This window comes from Macrotis lagotis, chromosome 1, assembly GCF_037893015.1.
Source record: "Macrotis lagotis isolate mMagLag1 chromosome 1, bilby.v1.9.chrom.fasta, whole genome shotgun sequence".
Classification (NCBI taxonomy): domain Eukaryota; kingdom Metazoa; phylum Chordata; class Mammalia; order Peramelemorphia; family Peramelidae; genus Macrotis; species Macrotis lagotis.
In genome coordinates, this window is record NC_133658.1 from 265,363,844 (window position 1) to 265,379,864 (window position 16,021).

The 16,021-nt window shown below is 36.6% G+C and overlaps 1 protein-coding gene across 4 annotated transcripts in view; it reads left to right on the forward strand.

Moving 5' to 3' along the window:
* Nucleotides 1-16,021, forward strand: part of PHACTR3 (phosphatase and actin regulator 3) — a 319,965-nt gene that overhangs the window by 234,720 nt on the left and 69,224 nt on the right. For all 4 annotated transcript variants that reach the window (XM_074210374.1, XM_074210373.1, XM_074210376.1 and 1 more), the window contains one exon: nt 14,698-14,851. In XM_074210374.1, coding sequence (XP_074066475.1) covers nt 14,698-14,851 — 154 coding nt within the window. The remainder of the gene's footprint in view (nt 1-14,697; nt 14,852-16,021) is intronic.

Sequence of the window (16,021 nt, forward strand, 5' to 3'; positions counted from 1 at the left end):
CACTCATTAATGCAGATGAAGTTTAAACTTTAAATTATAACATCAAAATTATAACATTTGTTATAAAGAAATGAATGGATGAATGAATGTAATATTACATGTGAAGCACAATGCTAAGTGTTGACAATACAGAGAGAAAAATAAGACAGTCCCTACTCTTGAGGAACTCTTATTCTAATGGGAGAAACTGCATATACAGAGTCAAGTCATATGAGATGACTCCATGGTCCTTACAAAGGACCATGTTTTGTCCACTAGTAAAATGATAATAGTTTCTAATGCTGAACCACTGAACAGAACTTTCTGTTCTGGGTTTCAACAGCTATGGCTGTCATGCCTACAGAAGCAGTTGCCAGGATGCATCTCCCAAGAGCTGGCTTCCCAGGACAATGGGCATTGGTTTACAAACATAGTTATTCCCAAGATTCTTGGATACTGGGACATCTCCATCAGGATCTGAGGGGAGGTGGTGCTGCCTTCTGCCCTCAGGGAACCTTACTGCCCTGTGTGTGGCAGTTGGTTGTCAGTTGGTGGGGATGCCTTGTCTCTTCTCTACTGGAACACCTTCCTGGATGATAACTGTGAGAGCTGGGATGGAAGCAGGACTTAGTGATGTGGGATGACTCTCTAATTCCTAATTCTGACTTTAATTCTGAGGGAGGGAGATTCAGGAGAAAATTTAGGTGATGTAAAAAGAAAATATATCAATAAAACTATCTTTAAAAATCAAGATATAAAAACAGATGAAAAAAATCATCAGAGTATCATGAACAACACTTCATGTAGAAGAGATTCACTCAAATGAAATTTAATCATGTATTAAAAAGGAAGGGCCACATAAACTAGTAATGTTGATTGTATTCTTCAAATTTCAAACATTCCAATTCCAATCATCCTAAATGGCTCTCACTTCACTCAGGAAATATATTCTCAAAAATGTACATAATTTGAAAAATCAGTTTACTTTTGATGTGAATCATGAGATAAATTATTTAAAAGATTTATAGTGAAGATTCCTCTTGGAAGCCAAACAGTCATATGTAAAGAAAAGCATCACTGGTTGCTATTATTTTATATAAAATTCTGTTCCTGTCACCTTTCTGTCATTTTAAGTTGTTTCTAATTCTTCCTGACCCCATTTGGGATTTTCTTGGTAAAGACACTGGAGTGATTTGACATTTTCCTCTCCAGTTCATTTTACTGATGAGGAAATTGAGGCAACAGGGTTAAGTGACTTGCCTCGGGATAATACCTAATGAGTGTCTGAGGCCAGATTTGGACTCAAAAAGATGAATATTTCTGACTCCAGGTCTGGAACTCTGTCCTCTATATCACCCAGCTGCTCTTCTGTTTCTATACTCAATATTTTCTTCAAGTAGGTCTTAGAATCATCTAAAAAAATTTACTCTTATTGTTGACACTAGGGGGCACTGGTAGCATTTTTCCAGAAATAAACTAGCCATAAAAGACTGAGATTTCATCAGGCTCCTAGAATTTATAAAATTCTTATTTAAAAATCTTAGATGTCATGTGATTCAACCTCATAATGTTACATATTAAAAACTGAGACTCAAAATGACTAAATTTCTTCCACATATAATAATAAGTAAAAGCATGAGGATTTGAACCTAGGTGTTATTCCAACTCCATTATACTTGTTTACCCACTAAGTCTTCTCATATTCATTCAATTGCTCAAAAAGATTTATTTACTAGGAATAGTGAGCTGACTGATACAAATAATCTAACCCACTTAATTATATTTCTAAGTGTCAATTTATAAATTGACACCTATTTCAATCAGTCAGTTTTAGGTAATCTCTTTGAATGGTGTTTAAAAAAATAAATCAGGAGAGAATAACTTAGGTAGCCCTTAGTCATCTTATAATGCAGGGAGATAACACTGTGACACCTAAGCAAATTGGACTTTACTTTTCAGGAGGAAGCTAGGTGATACAATGGTTAGAACTTTGGGCTTAGCATTAGGACAACCTAAAATCAATTCCATCCAGGCACTTCCTAGCTGTGAGACCCTGAGCAAGTCACTTTACTTCTGTTTCTGTTTCTTCCATTATAAAATGTCTGTGATACTAGCCTTTAGCTCACAAAACTTTTGTGTAGATCTGATATTTGTAAATTGTTTCATGGTGCAACTGCCATATATGAGTTGGAAAATAAATATTTATTTCCTTTCTTCCTCTGGGACTTGGGAAAATGAAAGATTCAACTGGAAGGAACCTCAACAATCATCTAATACAACTCCAATTATCTTGTATGTGAGGAAACTGAGGCCCAAATAAAGAAATGGTTTGCCTATGGTCATACAGGGAAAGGAAAATTAGAAGTCAGATCCTAGGTAGGCCAACTACCAATCTGATATATTCTTCTCTGCACCACACCTCTACCATTGTGGAAGTCACCTAGAATGTATTGCTTCCAATGACTGGTAACCAAAGTATAAATATTGAAGATAAGCATGAGAGGTTTGTATGGAATGAAGTAATTTGGTAGGAAAATGGCAAGTCATATTAATTTGATGCATTTTCAGAGAATTAGTCATCTAGGTACCACAGTGAAAAGAATAGTATACCTGGAATCAGGAAGACCTGTCTTCATATTTGGCCTCAGACACTTATAAACTATGTGATTCTGGGAAAGTCATTTAACCCTGTGTCTCTGAATTTCCTCATCTATAAAATGAGTATTATCACACCTACTGAGAGTTGTTATGAGGATGAAATGCAATAATGCTAGTAAAGCACTTGTAAATGCTTGCTTATATTTATTTTTATTTTTTGAGGATTTTATTATTATTTTACTTACATCATCATCATCATAATTATTATTACTTACATATGTAGTTTTCAACATTCATTTGCAAGTTTATGAGTTCCACATTTTTTTACTTCCCCCTCTCCATGGCAGTGAAAAATCTGGTAACCAGTTATACATGTACAATTGTGTTTAACACATTTCTATATTAGTCATATTGTAAAAGAAGAATTAGATCTAAAGGGTAAAAAACATGAGAAAGAAAAAAGCATAAAATAAGTTTGTAAAAGTTAATGTAATATGCTTTGCTCTACACTCAGACTCTACAGTCTTTTTTCTCTGGATATTGATGGCATTTTCCATAGCAGACCTCTTAGGATAGTTCTAGATCACTGAACTGCTGAAGGAGCTGCATCCATCAAATTCGATCACCTCACAATGTTGCTGCTGAAGTATACAATGCTCACATGGATCTAATCATTTCACTTGGCATCAGTTCTTACAAGTCGATATGCTTTTCTAAAGTATGATTGCTCTTGATTTCTTACAGAACAATAGTCCTCCATCACATTCCTATACCATAACTTGTTCAGCCTTTCCCCAATTGATGAGCATCCCATCAACTTCCAGTTCTTTGCCACTATAAAAAGAACTTCTATCTACTATTACTGCATTCTGCTCTACTGCAACAAAGGAATTGCCTTCTGCCACTAGCATCACCATCATGATCATTAGTCATTTACTATGTTTCTAATGGGTATGAAGGGCACTGGGTAGATTCCAGCAGTAAACTATGGAAAACTGAATCTGCTTCCTCCACGGTTACTAGTGATTTCTTAACTGTCAAATCCAATGGCTGTTTTCTGTTTGTTTTTAAGTCCTCATCCTTAACATCAACCATTCTCTCCAGTTGAACAGTCTCTCCAAACTTGTGTTCCACCGCATTATTTTCTCCTAGGTCTCATCCTGTCTGTACCATTCCTTGATCTCCTCAGGATCAGTTTCCTACTCTAACCTCTTAAGTGTTTGTCTCTTCTAAATCTCTGTTCCTTTTTTTCAGTTTCTATTCCTTTCCTTGGTGATCTCATCTGCTCCCATATATACATAATCAATAGAAATTTATTAATTGCATAGGTTAGTGTAGATACAAATAAGAAAAGGAAAGACATTCCTTGCCCTCAAGGAGTTTACTATTTAGTCAGGTATGACAACACAGAAAAGGAAGCTGAAAAGCAGGAAGAAATGGAGGATGCTGAGGAAGTATACCCTGCCTGAGAGCATGATGTACCTGGATTTGAAAACAAAGGGAACAACTGATGTAAAAATGAAGTTACCTGAAAAGTTCTGACTCCTCTATTAAGGAAGTCTTCTGGAAGAGCTTATTGCTCCACCAGATTCCCAATCAGAAGAGAGAGGAATCTGAGGGCAGCAAGAAGGTATTGAGTATCAAAAACTGAATCAATCTTCATGATGATTAGATTTCAAGTGATCAATTTAGCTTGGATAAGGCATGCTATTCCTGAAGCCTAAAACAAATAGTCATTGGATAATTCCTCATTTCTTTTCTGAATTATTTAAACACATTATGCAATATACATATCCGTCTGGATGACTATCTGCTTCTCAAGCTCAAAATATCTAAAATAATTCTTATCCCTCAAACCTGCTTCTGGTGCAGCTAGGTGTCATAGCAGATAGAGTCCTGGTCCAGGAGTCAGAAAGACTAGAGAAGGAATAACAAACCATTTCAATATCTTTGCCAAGAAAATCCCAAATGGGGTCACAAAGAATCTTACACAATTGAAGCAACTGAGCAACATCAACAAACCTACTATATCTGTTATCTCTCTTCCTCCCCTTCTTCTGGTTTGGAGGAGTGCACATGGGTCCACACATGAGATCACATGCATGCACAGGCATACAGAGTAACCATTTTTAGAGCAACTAATTTCTAATTTCTTTGATATATATATATATATTTTCCTCCAGACCTATATATTACTATGAAATTATTTAAATATTTTCTCAGAGCAGAAGTATTTTAAGTTGTTGTTTGTTTTTTCCACTAAAGAAATTTAGTTGTTGCAAGTCTTGATTATTGCATTCCTTTTGTGAATTACTTGAAATTTCTCATTAGCAATCAATTGCTACTAATATGACCAGTTCATGTTCTTCTTGAAGAATGTATGCTACTTCTCATACATCAGAAATATCCACAGAACAGTAAGATCATCAGCTCTGCATATACACTAGAAAAATGCAAGAAGAGCAAGTAACTTCCTATTGCCAGTGTAGTGACAAGAACACTGGATCAGATGTCAGAACACCTGCATTCAGTTTCTGTCTGACTCTATGACCTTGGGTAAATTACTTAAAATCTCTGAAACCTATTTTATTCCTTTGTAAAATAGGAGAATTCAACTAAATAACTTTTCTGGTCCTTTCCAGTTCTGAATCCAATGATACCCTCTTTTGAGTCTCAATTTGCTCATATGTAAAATTTGAGGATTGAACTCTACTGATATTCTGCAATTCTTTCATTTCTAGGCAGCCTTTGCTCCTAAACCAGCACCCCTCCCCTCTCCCCTTCCCTCAACTTAGTTTTCTGAACAGTTTTCATTCCCAACATGACCTATGCTTAATAACATTAGGAATTGTAGTTCTACCCATTTCCTAGTTTCTATTTATCTTTTTAAACAGAAAGGAAAGAGAAAAAATGAAATTAATCATAGGAAAATCCCAATCCCCCCCTTCTCTGATTAAGTTCATCAACAAGACATGGAAAATCTTCATTCTCTAAACTCTCTTCCCAGCTTTGCTGATTTCCAGAAAGCCTTCCTTTAGAAAAGTGCACTTATCTAAGGAACAGCTAGATGGGCAACTAGGTGGTACAGGGGAGAGAGAGCTGGTCCTGGAATCAGGAAGACTCATCTTTCTGATTTAAAATCTGGCCTCAGACAGTTTATTAGCTAGGTGATCCTGGGTAAGTCACTTAACCCTGTATGCCTTATTTTCCTCATCTGTAAAACAAGGAAAAGGAAATGGCAAACCATTTCAATATATTTGCCAAGAAAACCCCAAATGGGATCACAGAGAATTGGATATGATTGAAATAACTGAACAGCAATAAGGATCAGAATAGCTAAACGTTCATTATAATAGGTCAGAATTTACCCATGACAAATTACCATTGCATCCACCTTTAGATGTCTAATTAATAATTGGTCCTACAATAAGAAACATAAAACAACAATTATGAAAGGGAACTCTAAGCTCAGGTCCAACCCTGTTATTTTATAAATGAGGAGATTGAGACCGAGTGAAGGAAAACAATTTACTTAGGGTGACATAAAGAAGTCGTGGTAGAGCCCTGACAGAAAACATGCACTCCTAAGTTCCAGTCCATCATTCCTTAATACTACAGCAAACTTCTCTGATTCAACTTTGTCAGCCTGTAAAGCATCTTATAAAGTTAAATCATCATATAAATGTTCATTGTTATTATTGCCCATCACATTTATGTAGTGCTCTCAATTCTCACAATAATTCTATGGTTGGATTTTGATATTTTCTCTCTTCCTAATTCAAATATCTAACAGACTCACTGATTTGGGAGCAGGAAGATCTGGATTTAAATTCCACTTCTGACCCATATTAGCTACATGACTCTGATCAAACCATTCAATCTCACCAAGTCTCAATTTCCTCATCTGTAAAATGAGAATAATAGTATCTATTTCACAAGGTTGGGAGGATCAAATAAGATAATGTATGTAAAAAAACTTTTAAATTTTTTTTTAAATTCTCCTTATTTTGTCTTTCCAGCTCCTCCACCATTTTTAATGTAAGCTCCTTGAGAGCAGGGTCTCTCTTGCTAACTTATATTTGTATCCCTAGAATTTAGAATGGTGCTTACTCCTCTTCTTCACTCTTTCTCTCCCTGTCCCTCACCTTTCCCCCATTCTTTTCTTTGTCATTCTCTTTCCCTTCTCTTCCTATTTTCTCTTCCCTTCCCTCTCACTGTGTCCTTCTCTCCCTACTTCCCTTTTTATTTTGTTTCTTCGTTCTGCCAGATGATACAGAGCCCCTCTGGACTAGTTTGACTGTTCACTTAGATGAAGTCTCCAACTCTATTTCTTCTGGTGAGATTTTGGATCACCAAGTATCCCTTTACCCTGGCATGTTGTGCTAAAGTCCTCCATGCCTTCCAACTTCAATGCTGCCATATTTCCAGACCCCTTACACTGCCCTATGATGCAATATAAGAACCTCTGGGCTTTGCCATCCCTTCAGTTCTTGTAATATATCCTTAGAATGTCTGTCTTTCCATCTGCCCTGCAGTTAAACTTTCTTTCATCCATCTGTCCCCTAATTAAAGTATAAGGTCCTGGAGAAGAGGGGTTATCTTACTTGTTCCATTTGTATCACCAACACTTAGTACAATGCTTGGAATTGAAAAACTTAATTTCCTTTTCACTCATTCATCATTCATTCATTCATTCAATCATTTGACTTTTTCATTAACAAAGGCAGTGTTGTATGGTTGATAGAGGACTTATCTAGAAGTCAGAGGTTCAATATTTCCAATCAGTAAAGTATTTTGTAAATTTGAAGTGTTATATAAATATCATTTGATATTACTTATCATCACTTTTATATAATTCTTTCAATACACACAATAGTATTATTAGCAAGTGGGTTGGATTGTGATATTTCATCTCTTCTTGACCCCAAAATGGCACACAGACTTGGAAGCAGGAAGATCTAGATTGTTTCCGACACATACTAGCTATGTGGTCAAGTAATTCAGCCTTTCTGTCCTTCAGGCAACTAACATTCCATGACTCTTTAAATCTTTGTGCTCCTTAATTCTCTATTTGTTTTTATTTTATTTATTTATTTATTAAAGATTTTATTTGAGTTTTACAATTTTTCCCCAATCTTACTTCCCTCCCCCCACACAGAAAGCAATCTGTCAGTCTTTTATTTATTCTTATTTTGTACAAATAATTTTTTATACATTACTAAAATATTCTTGTTTAAGAGTAAACATAATACCCCCTCCCCCCAAGAAAATATAGACCCGCATAAGCAATAAAGGGGAGAGAAAAAGTTAAAAAAAATAATAATGATAATAGTAGGTATGGCCAGGTGGTGCAGTGGATGTAGCACTGGCCCTGGAGCCAGGAGCACCCAAGCCCAAATCTGGCCCCAGACACCCAACAGTCACTCAGCTGTGTGAACCTATGCAAACCACCCGAACCCCATTGCTCTATGAAAACCAAAAATAAAAAAGACCCAAAATTAAATAAAATGGTAATAATAATAGTTGGGGTGGCTGGGTGGCAGGGAGATCACTGGCCCTTGAGCCAGGAACACCCAGGTCTAAATCTGCCCTCAGACACCCAACAATTGACTGGCTGTGCGGCCCCAGGCAGGCTACCCAGTCCCATTTGTCTTGCAACACCCCACAGAAAATAATAATAATAAAAAATGTGCTTCAGTTTGTGTTCCAACACCACCATCTCTGTCGCAGGTAGATCACATTCTTTAGGATAAGTCCATCACAAAAGTTACTTCCATATTTTTCCACCATTGCCATTGCTGATCACAACTCCCTCCATTCAGACTTCTCTACTACCATGATCTATATTTTCTCTCTCCTTTCACTCTGTCTCTGCTGTAGGGTAGTTGAGTGGCACAGCAGACAGATCCCCAGGCCTAGGGCCAAGAGGCCCCAAACCCACATACCACCCCTTACCCAGCACCCACCTGGCCCTATGGTCCCAGAGAGGCCATCCAATCTCAGCCCCTTGCAAGAAGTAAAAAGAAAATGTGTTATATCTGACTACTGTCTCCCCATGGTCTACCCTCTCCTCCATCACTCACATCCCCCCCTTCCGCCTGTCCCCCTTGTCCCCTTCTTACTACAGATGTCTATACCCCATTGAGTATTTATGCTGTTTCCTCTCCTAGCCACCTATAATGACAGCAAAGATTCCCTCATTCCCCCTCACCTTCCCCCCCTTCCATATCATTGCAATAGCCATTATAATAAAGAAAAATCTTATTATATAAAATATCTTAGCCTATTCTTCCTCTCCTTTTTCTTTCTCCCATTAAATTTCCCTTTTATCTATTGACTCCATTTTTACAATATATTATATCCTCAAATTCAGCTCTTTCCTATGCTTCATCTATAAAAGTTCCTTCTACCTGCTCTATTAAATGAGAAGGTTCATATGAGTATTATCAGTATCATTTTTCTATACAGGAATACATGTAGTTCATCATCATTAAGTCCCTCAAATTTTCCTCTTCTCCTCCACTCTCTATGCTTCACCTGAGTCCTGTATTTGAAGATCAAACCTTCTGTTCAGTTCTGGCCATTCCAAAAGGAACCTTTGAAATTCCCCTGGTTCATTGAAAGTCCATCTTTTTTCCCTGGAAGAGGACATTCAGCCTTGCTGGGTAGTTCATTCTTGGCTGCATTCTAAGCTCTTTTGCCTTCTGGTATATTGTATTCCAAGCCCTACAAGCTTCCAATGTAGTTGCTGCTAAGTCCTGTGTGATCCTCCTGACTGCAGCTCCACGATATTTGAACTGTGTCCTTCTGGCTGCTTGTAATATTTTCTCTTTGCCTTGGGAGTTCTGGAACTTGGCTATAATATTACTGGGGGTTGTTTTTGTGGATCTCTTTCTCAGGGAGATCAGTGGATTCTCTCCATTTCTATTTTGCCCTCTGCTTCTAGGATATCAGGGCAATTTTCCTATTATAACTCTTTGAAAATGATATCAAGGCTCCTTTCCTGGTCATGACTTTCAGGTATTCCAATAATTTTTAAATTATCTTTCCTAAATCTGTTTTCCATATCAGTTGTTTTTTTCAATGAGATGTTTCACATTTTCTTCTAATTTTTCATTCTTTTGGTTTTGAAGTATTGAGTCCTGATTTCTTGTAAAATCAGAAATCTCCCTGAGTTCTACTCTTTGACTAAAGGGTTTGTTTTCCTCAGAGGGCTTTCTTGTCTCCTTTGCCATCTGGCCAATTCTGCTTTTTAAATCATTCTTCTCCTCAATAACTTTTTGAACTGTTTTATCCATTTGACCTTTGCCAGTTTTTAACATGTTATTTTTTCAGCATTTTTTTGGATCTCCTTGACTAAGCTGCTGACTTCATTTTCATGTTTTTCCTGCATCTCTCCATTTCTTTTCCCAATTTTTCCTCTATCTCCCTCACTTGATTTTCAAAGTCTTTTTTGAGCTCTGTCATGGCCTGAGCCCAATTTCTGTTTTTCTTTAGACACAGGAGCTTGTACCTCCTCATCTTCAGATTGAGTGTTTTGATCTTTCTTGGGATCACAGGTGCAATATTTCTCAATGGTGTTCCCCTTTTTCTCTGCTTACTCATTTTCTCAGCCTGAGCCTGGTTTTGGGGTGCTTCCTGAGCTTTTGGGACACCCCCACAAGGATCCCCATATGTGAGGCTCTGTCCTCCCTCCTGGTCTGTAAATGACCATAAGCGCCCCCCTCTGCCACAGGGCTGAGGTGGGGGGGGGCCCTGCTTTACTATTGGGGGGCCTAGACTGTGATCAGGATCTGAATGTGGTCAGAACCCCAGAGTTCTGTTTCAGGGACAGAGGACAGAGCTCAGCAATCTCTCTCCTCTCCCTCCCTAGGCTCTGTACTCATGCCCTGAGGGCATGCCTGCTTCTGGTTCCTGGATCTGGGCTGCCCTGTCCATGCTGCTGCTTGCTGTGTGCCCTGAGGGCTGGGCTTCACATACTTGCTCTGGCAGAGGTTCCCTCACTGTTCCCCAAGTTGTGCCTCCTGCTTCCTGGGGTGTAGATCAGGAAACTGCCCCTGCTGCTGTGAGCTGTGTCTCCCAGTACCCTGGGGTTGCCTCCAGGAGGTTAAAGTTCCTTCCCTCTGGTGGGTCAACCCTTTGGGGGGTCACCCCTCTGCCCCTGTGGAGCCAAGCCTTTCTGCTCTTTTCCAGGTTACCTTGGGTTGGGGAATTACCTTACTGGATCCCTCTGTGGGTTCTGTCTCTCGAAAATGTAGTTAGAGTCCTTAATTTATAAGTTTTGCTCCAGAGCAACTGAGAGAAGGTCCTCTCCTGACGCCATCTTGGCTCTACCCCCACCTTAATTCTCTAAATGGCAAATAGGCATACTAAGCAGAGAACTGTTGTGAAGATCAAATGAGTTACTTGCATTAGAATAGTGAATGGCACTTAATAAATACTGGTTCCTTCCCCTTTCCATTAAACACTTAAATTTGTATATTGTAGAAGAAAAAGTCATTCCTAAGCTCTAGCTTTGGAATATTTAATCAAGACTTCAACTTGCTTAATGTTTAACTATTGTTAATCTATTGATTAATCACTTTTTGGAACCCCTATGTCCTCATTTTTAAAATGCAGATAATAATATTTTGTACTACCAACCCTAAAGAGTTGTTCTGAGGAAAGTGACTTATAAAATGTACATCATTGTATAAATATGAATGGTTGTTATTATTTTTAGTGTCTCAAATTATTTAAATTTGGTGTCTTAGCTACCATTGCTTTGTCAAGAGCAAAATCTATCATATGTCTACTCCTTTATTATTATAACATTGTACAGATCAAATATCAAGCAAGTATTTATACCAGGCTAGTCAAGAAAAAGATTAAATTCATCTCACCTTTATTAAATACTTGCATGAAGAATGTTTTGCTTTTTCTGTTGAAAAATCCAAATTTAAATAAGAAATTATTATGATGTTCCAAAAGTTTATAGTATAGTAAGGAAAATGAGACACAAATATGTGACTATGGCAAACATGTTCTTTAGTAAGGGCATTAGAAAGGAACAAGTTTCATGGGAGGATCAGAGGTTAAGATTCAGATTCATGTTCATTGACAGAAAAAATGTTCTCCATGAATGTATGCTGTGGTCATGCTTAACATGAGGCTTTCAAATCTTAAAACAACTGCTTATTCCATTTCTTGATGATTTGAGCATTTCTTAGTGCCAATAAAACAAGTCCATATGGTGGCTGCTTTAATTAATTTTTTTCTTCAAAAAAAGAAATCAGTCATCATATGGGAAGAGTTGTTGGCTTGGAAACAAATGCAGAAAGCTCATATGAATGCACTGAGAAGCCACAGCTGAATAGCCACAGATGGGATTGGGATGTGTCTGGGCAAGAAAGATTTCCATCAATTAATTCAGTGCCTTTTGCATTAAGCCAACATGTTCAGGAAAATACGAATAGTCATATTCATCTGATGAATGGTACTTGAGTTAGAGGGAAAAGTCTAAATTGGAAATTACTTCAATGGATCCACAATCCTATCAATGTGGATTTTCCCTCCTTTGATGGAGAGAGCAACTTACCCACAACATCTTATCCTGAATTATTCCTAAGTATGTTCCTCCATCGAGTCTCCATTGAGGAATCTACTCAAGATATTGGAGGACTTTCTCTCAGTAGGTCTTTATTTTGTGCCAGGACAGTGCTTGGCCTGCCCATTATTGAGTTTTGCAGTTAAAGATTCCTAGGTCTAGCTAGCTGTCCAAGGCAGCTAGGGCACATAATGTATAGAGTACTGGGACTGGATTCATTAAACTTGAGTTCAAAATAGCCTTCATAGCTCTGTGACTCTTTGAAAGTCACTTAATCTCTGGCTGTCTCAATTTTCTCAACTATAAAATGGAAATAATAAAGTACCTGCTGTCCAGAATTGTTGATAGGATCTAATTAATTGATATTTGTAAATTGTTTCCTATAGTAGTAGGTACTTTCCAATTGTAAATTCATTCCAACTGTTTGGAAACAATAACCTATGATTGTATCAAACTATCAAAGAATTATTTTATAGACTTAAATAAAAAAGTAACAAAATGGATTGGAAGAACAAAAGGTCAAGAATATCAGGGTAATCAATGAAAAAAATTATAAAGGAAGGTGGCCTAACTGCATATTTAAACCGCATTACAAAGCAGTAATGAAAACAATCTAGTACTGATTAAGAAATAGAGTGGTACATCAATGGAAAAATTAGGTACACAATACGTACTAATAAATGACTTTAGTAATCTAGTGTTTGATAAACTCAAAGACCTAAGCTTTTAGGGTGACACTTGAAAAAATTACTATGAAAAATTATAAAGAAGTTTGGTTGAAACTAGGCATAGGCCAACATCTCACACCAAATCCTAAGATAAAGTCAAAATGGACAAATGATTTAGATATAAGGTGTGATTTAATAAGAAAATTAGAGGAGCAAAGAAAAATATACCTGTCAGATCTTATAAGTAAGGGAAGAATTTGTGATGGCACAAGAGATAGAAGGGATAATGGGAGATTAAACTGGATAATTTTGATTACATGAAATTAAAAAGCTTTTGCACAAAAATGCTCCTATTGCAGCCAAAATTAGAAGAAAAACAAAAAATTAGGAAAAAATTTACAGCATGTCTCTCTGATAATGTCCTCATTTCTTAAATATATAGAGAACTGAGCTAAATTTATAAAAATAAGAGATAGTCCCCAGTTGGTAAATAAAAAAAGAATATTAAGAGGCATTTTTCAGATGAAGAAATAAAAATAATCAAAACCCACACTAAAAAATGCTCTAAATCACTTCTGATAAGAGAAATGCAAAATAAAGCAATTCTGATAGAAAAAGAAAATCCCAAATTCTGGAGGAGATGTGGGAAAATTGGAATATTAATGTACTATTGGAGTTATGAATAGTCCAACCATTCTGAAGAACAATTTGAAACTATCCCCAAAGGACTAGATAATTTTGCATACTCTTTGATCCAGCAATAACATATTTGATTTGTATCCTAAAGCGAACAAAGGCAAAAGGAAAAGGACCTATTTGCACAAAAAAATATTTGTACCTCTTTTTATGGAGTCAATTAATTGGAAATTAAGGGGATGTTCATCAATTGGGGAATGACTGAACAAGTTGTAATATACTGTGAGAAATGAGGAGAAAAGATGCTTTCAGAGAACCCAGGGAAGACTTATATGAACTTATGCAAAGTGAGCAGAAGCAAAAGATCATATACATATTGTAATAATCCAAGACAATTTCAAAGGACCTATGATATAAAATTCTACCCAACCCTACATAGGAAACTGATGACCTCCAAATGCAGATTGAAGCATATTTCAACTCTATTTTTCTTGTTTTATTTTCTTTTCTTTTGCAACATGGCTAATATTAAAATGTATTTTTCATGACTTCAAATGTATAATCAAAATCAAATAACTTGCCTTCTCAAGAGGGAAGAAGCATGAGTGAGGGAGAATATTTGGAACTCAAATTTTTTAAAGATGATTGTTAAAAGTTTTTTATATGTAACTGGGAAATAGTTACCAAATTTAAAATCTATTATTATTACAGATAGAAACTTTCAGTTATCCAGGAAGTTTGATATGCTATTCCTTGGTCATTCTGGATAAATAACTGCATTGATGTACTTATATATGTGAGTATGTACACATATGTATACATATATGTATATGTGCATATATCTCTACAATGATTAAAATAATTTGCTCTCTTAAGCAACTTAAACGTTTCCCCAGAGATGCTGTTTGTTTATACCATTCATTTGCTTACACACAAATGTCAATTCACACACAAATTTCAAAATTGTAATACCTGAGTTAAATTGGTGTTAATTAAGAAAAATTTACAACTAGATGAGAACACTGGGTAAATTGATCTGGTAGAATCAGATTTTCCTCATTGTGGAATTTTCCATCTATAAAATTAATCTTTAAGAGGAAAAATGTATGTTTACTTGAGGGGATGATATTAACCTCATAAGGCTTCAGGGATTCTTCAAAAGGAAGAAAGTTAAATTTTTAAATCATAACTATTTTTTTCTTTCTCCCCCCCCCCAAACACATCTTTCAGGTACATTACCAAGAAAATGTAAGAAAGAGCTTTTGGCAGTGAAGCTTAGAAACAGGCCAAGTAAACAGGAATTGGAGGACAGGAACATTTTTCCAAGGAGAACTGATGAAGAAAGACAAGAAATCCGGCAGCAGATTGAAATGAAACTTTCTAAGTAAGTAGAACCTTTTCCGTCAAGGGAAGAACTTTGTGTTTAAAGTTCAATTCTACTATTCTTTCTGCCTTTTCTGTATCTTGTGCCTAAATGTTGTCATATCTACCTGCTCTTCATTCCTTTTTGGGATGTATGTAACAGGATGAGAAAGTCATGGGGTTAGAAGCAAAAGAAGCAATCATCAAAACCTTTTGAGTCTGACATACATATCATTCAAGGTTAAACAGTTTTAGGGCAGGACCTTTGAATTTTTCTAAATCACTGGGAAATGCTTTAGGACAATGATAATGAGGTATAATGTGTAAAGTCCAAAAAAGATTTTGAAGTTTAGTATGCATCTGTGCATACTATATTTATATTTATATATAAATCTTCAAGTAACAGAACAATTGAGTTCCAGAAACTTCCCCCATGCCCTGCTGGCCTTCTTGAAAGATGTAGTTCTCCTACAGAAGAAAGGAAGGAAGAAGTTGTATCATCAAGGTCTCTCATAATGGGTAGTCTTAATTCAAGAAGTAGGAAAGGAAAAATAGAATTAATGATTTTATTTCTTCCCCTTCCACCAAAAGAGAGAGATCAAATAGGGATATTGTTCTCCAAACAGAGAGAGCAGGTATTTTTGATGTTTAGCATTGCAGTATCTTTGCCAGACAGTTTCAGTGTTCATTTTATGAGTTGCCCACATTATCCCTTGAACAGTTTTTCTTTTTTTGCAAGTGAACTTTAATTTATTATTACTATTATTACAATAATTTTGTTATGAGTAAACATAAACCCCCCTCTCCCCCCTGAGAAAATGAGAAACCTCAAGAATAGTGAGAGAGAGAGAGAGAAAACACAGATGCATACTAAACTTCTGTGTTCAGATTCCAATGTCTGTCTTTATCATTAGTCCACCAGAGAAGCTGCTTCAATATTTTTCCCACAGTTGCTATTACTAGCTCTATTCCTCCCCACTGTCATTTATTCTATTCCCTCTCTCCTTTCGTCCTGACCCTGTCCATAAATGTGTTGTATCTGAGTACCCGCTCCCTCAATCTTCCCTCTCTTCTATCACCTATTCCCCTCTTCCCTCCCCCCATTCCCCCTTATCCCAACCCTTTATTCTCATTTTTCTCTAGGGTAAAATAGATTTCCTCACCCTATTAAGTGTATATGTTATTTGAACAG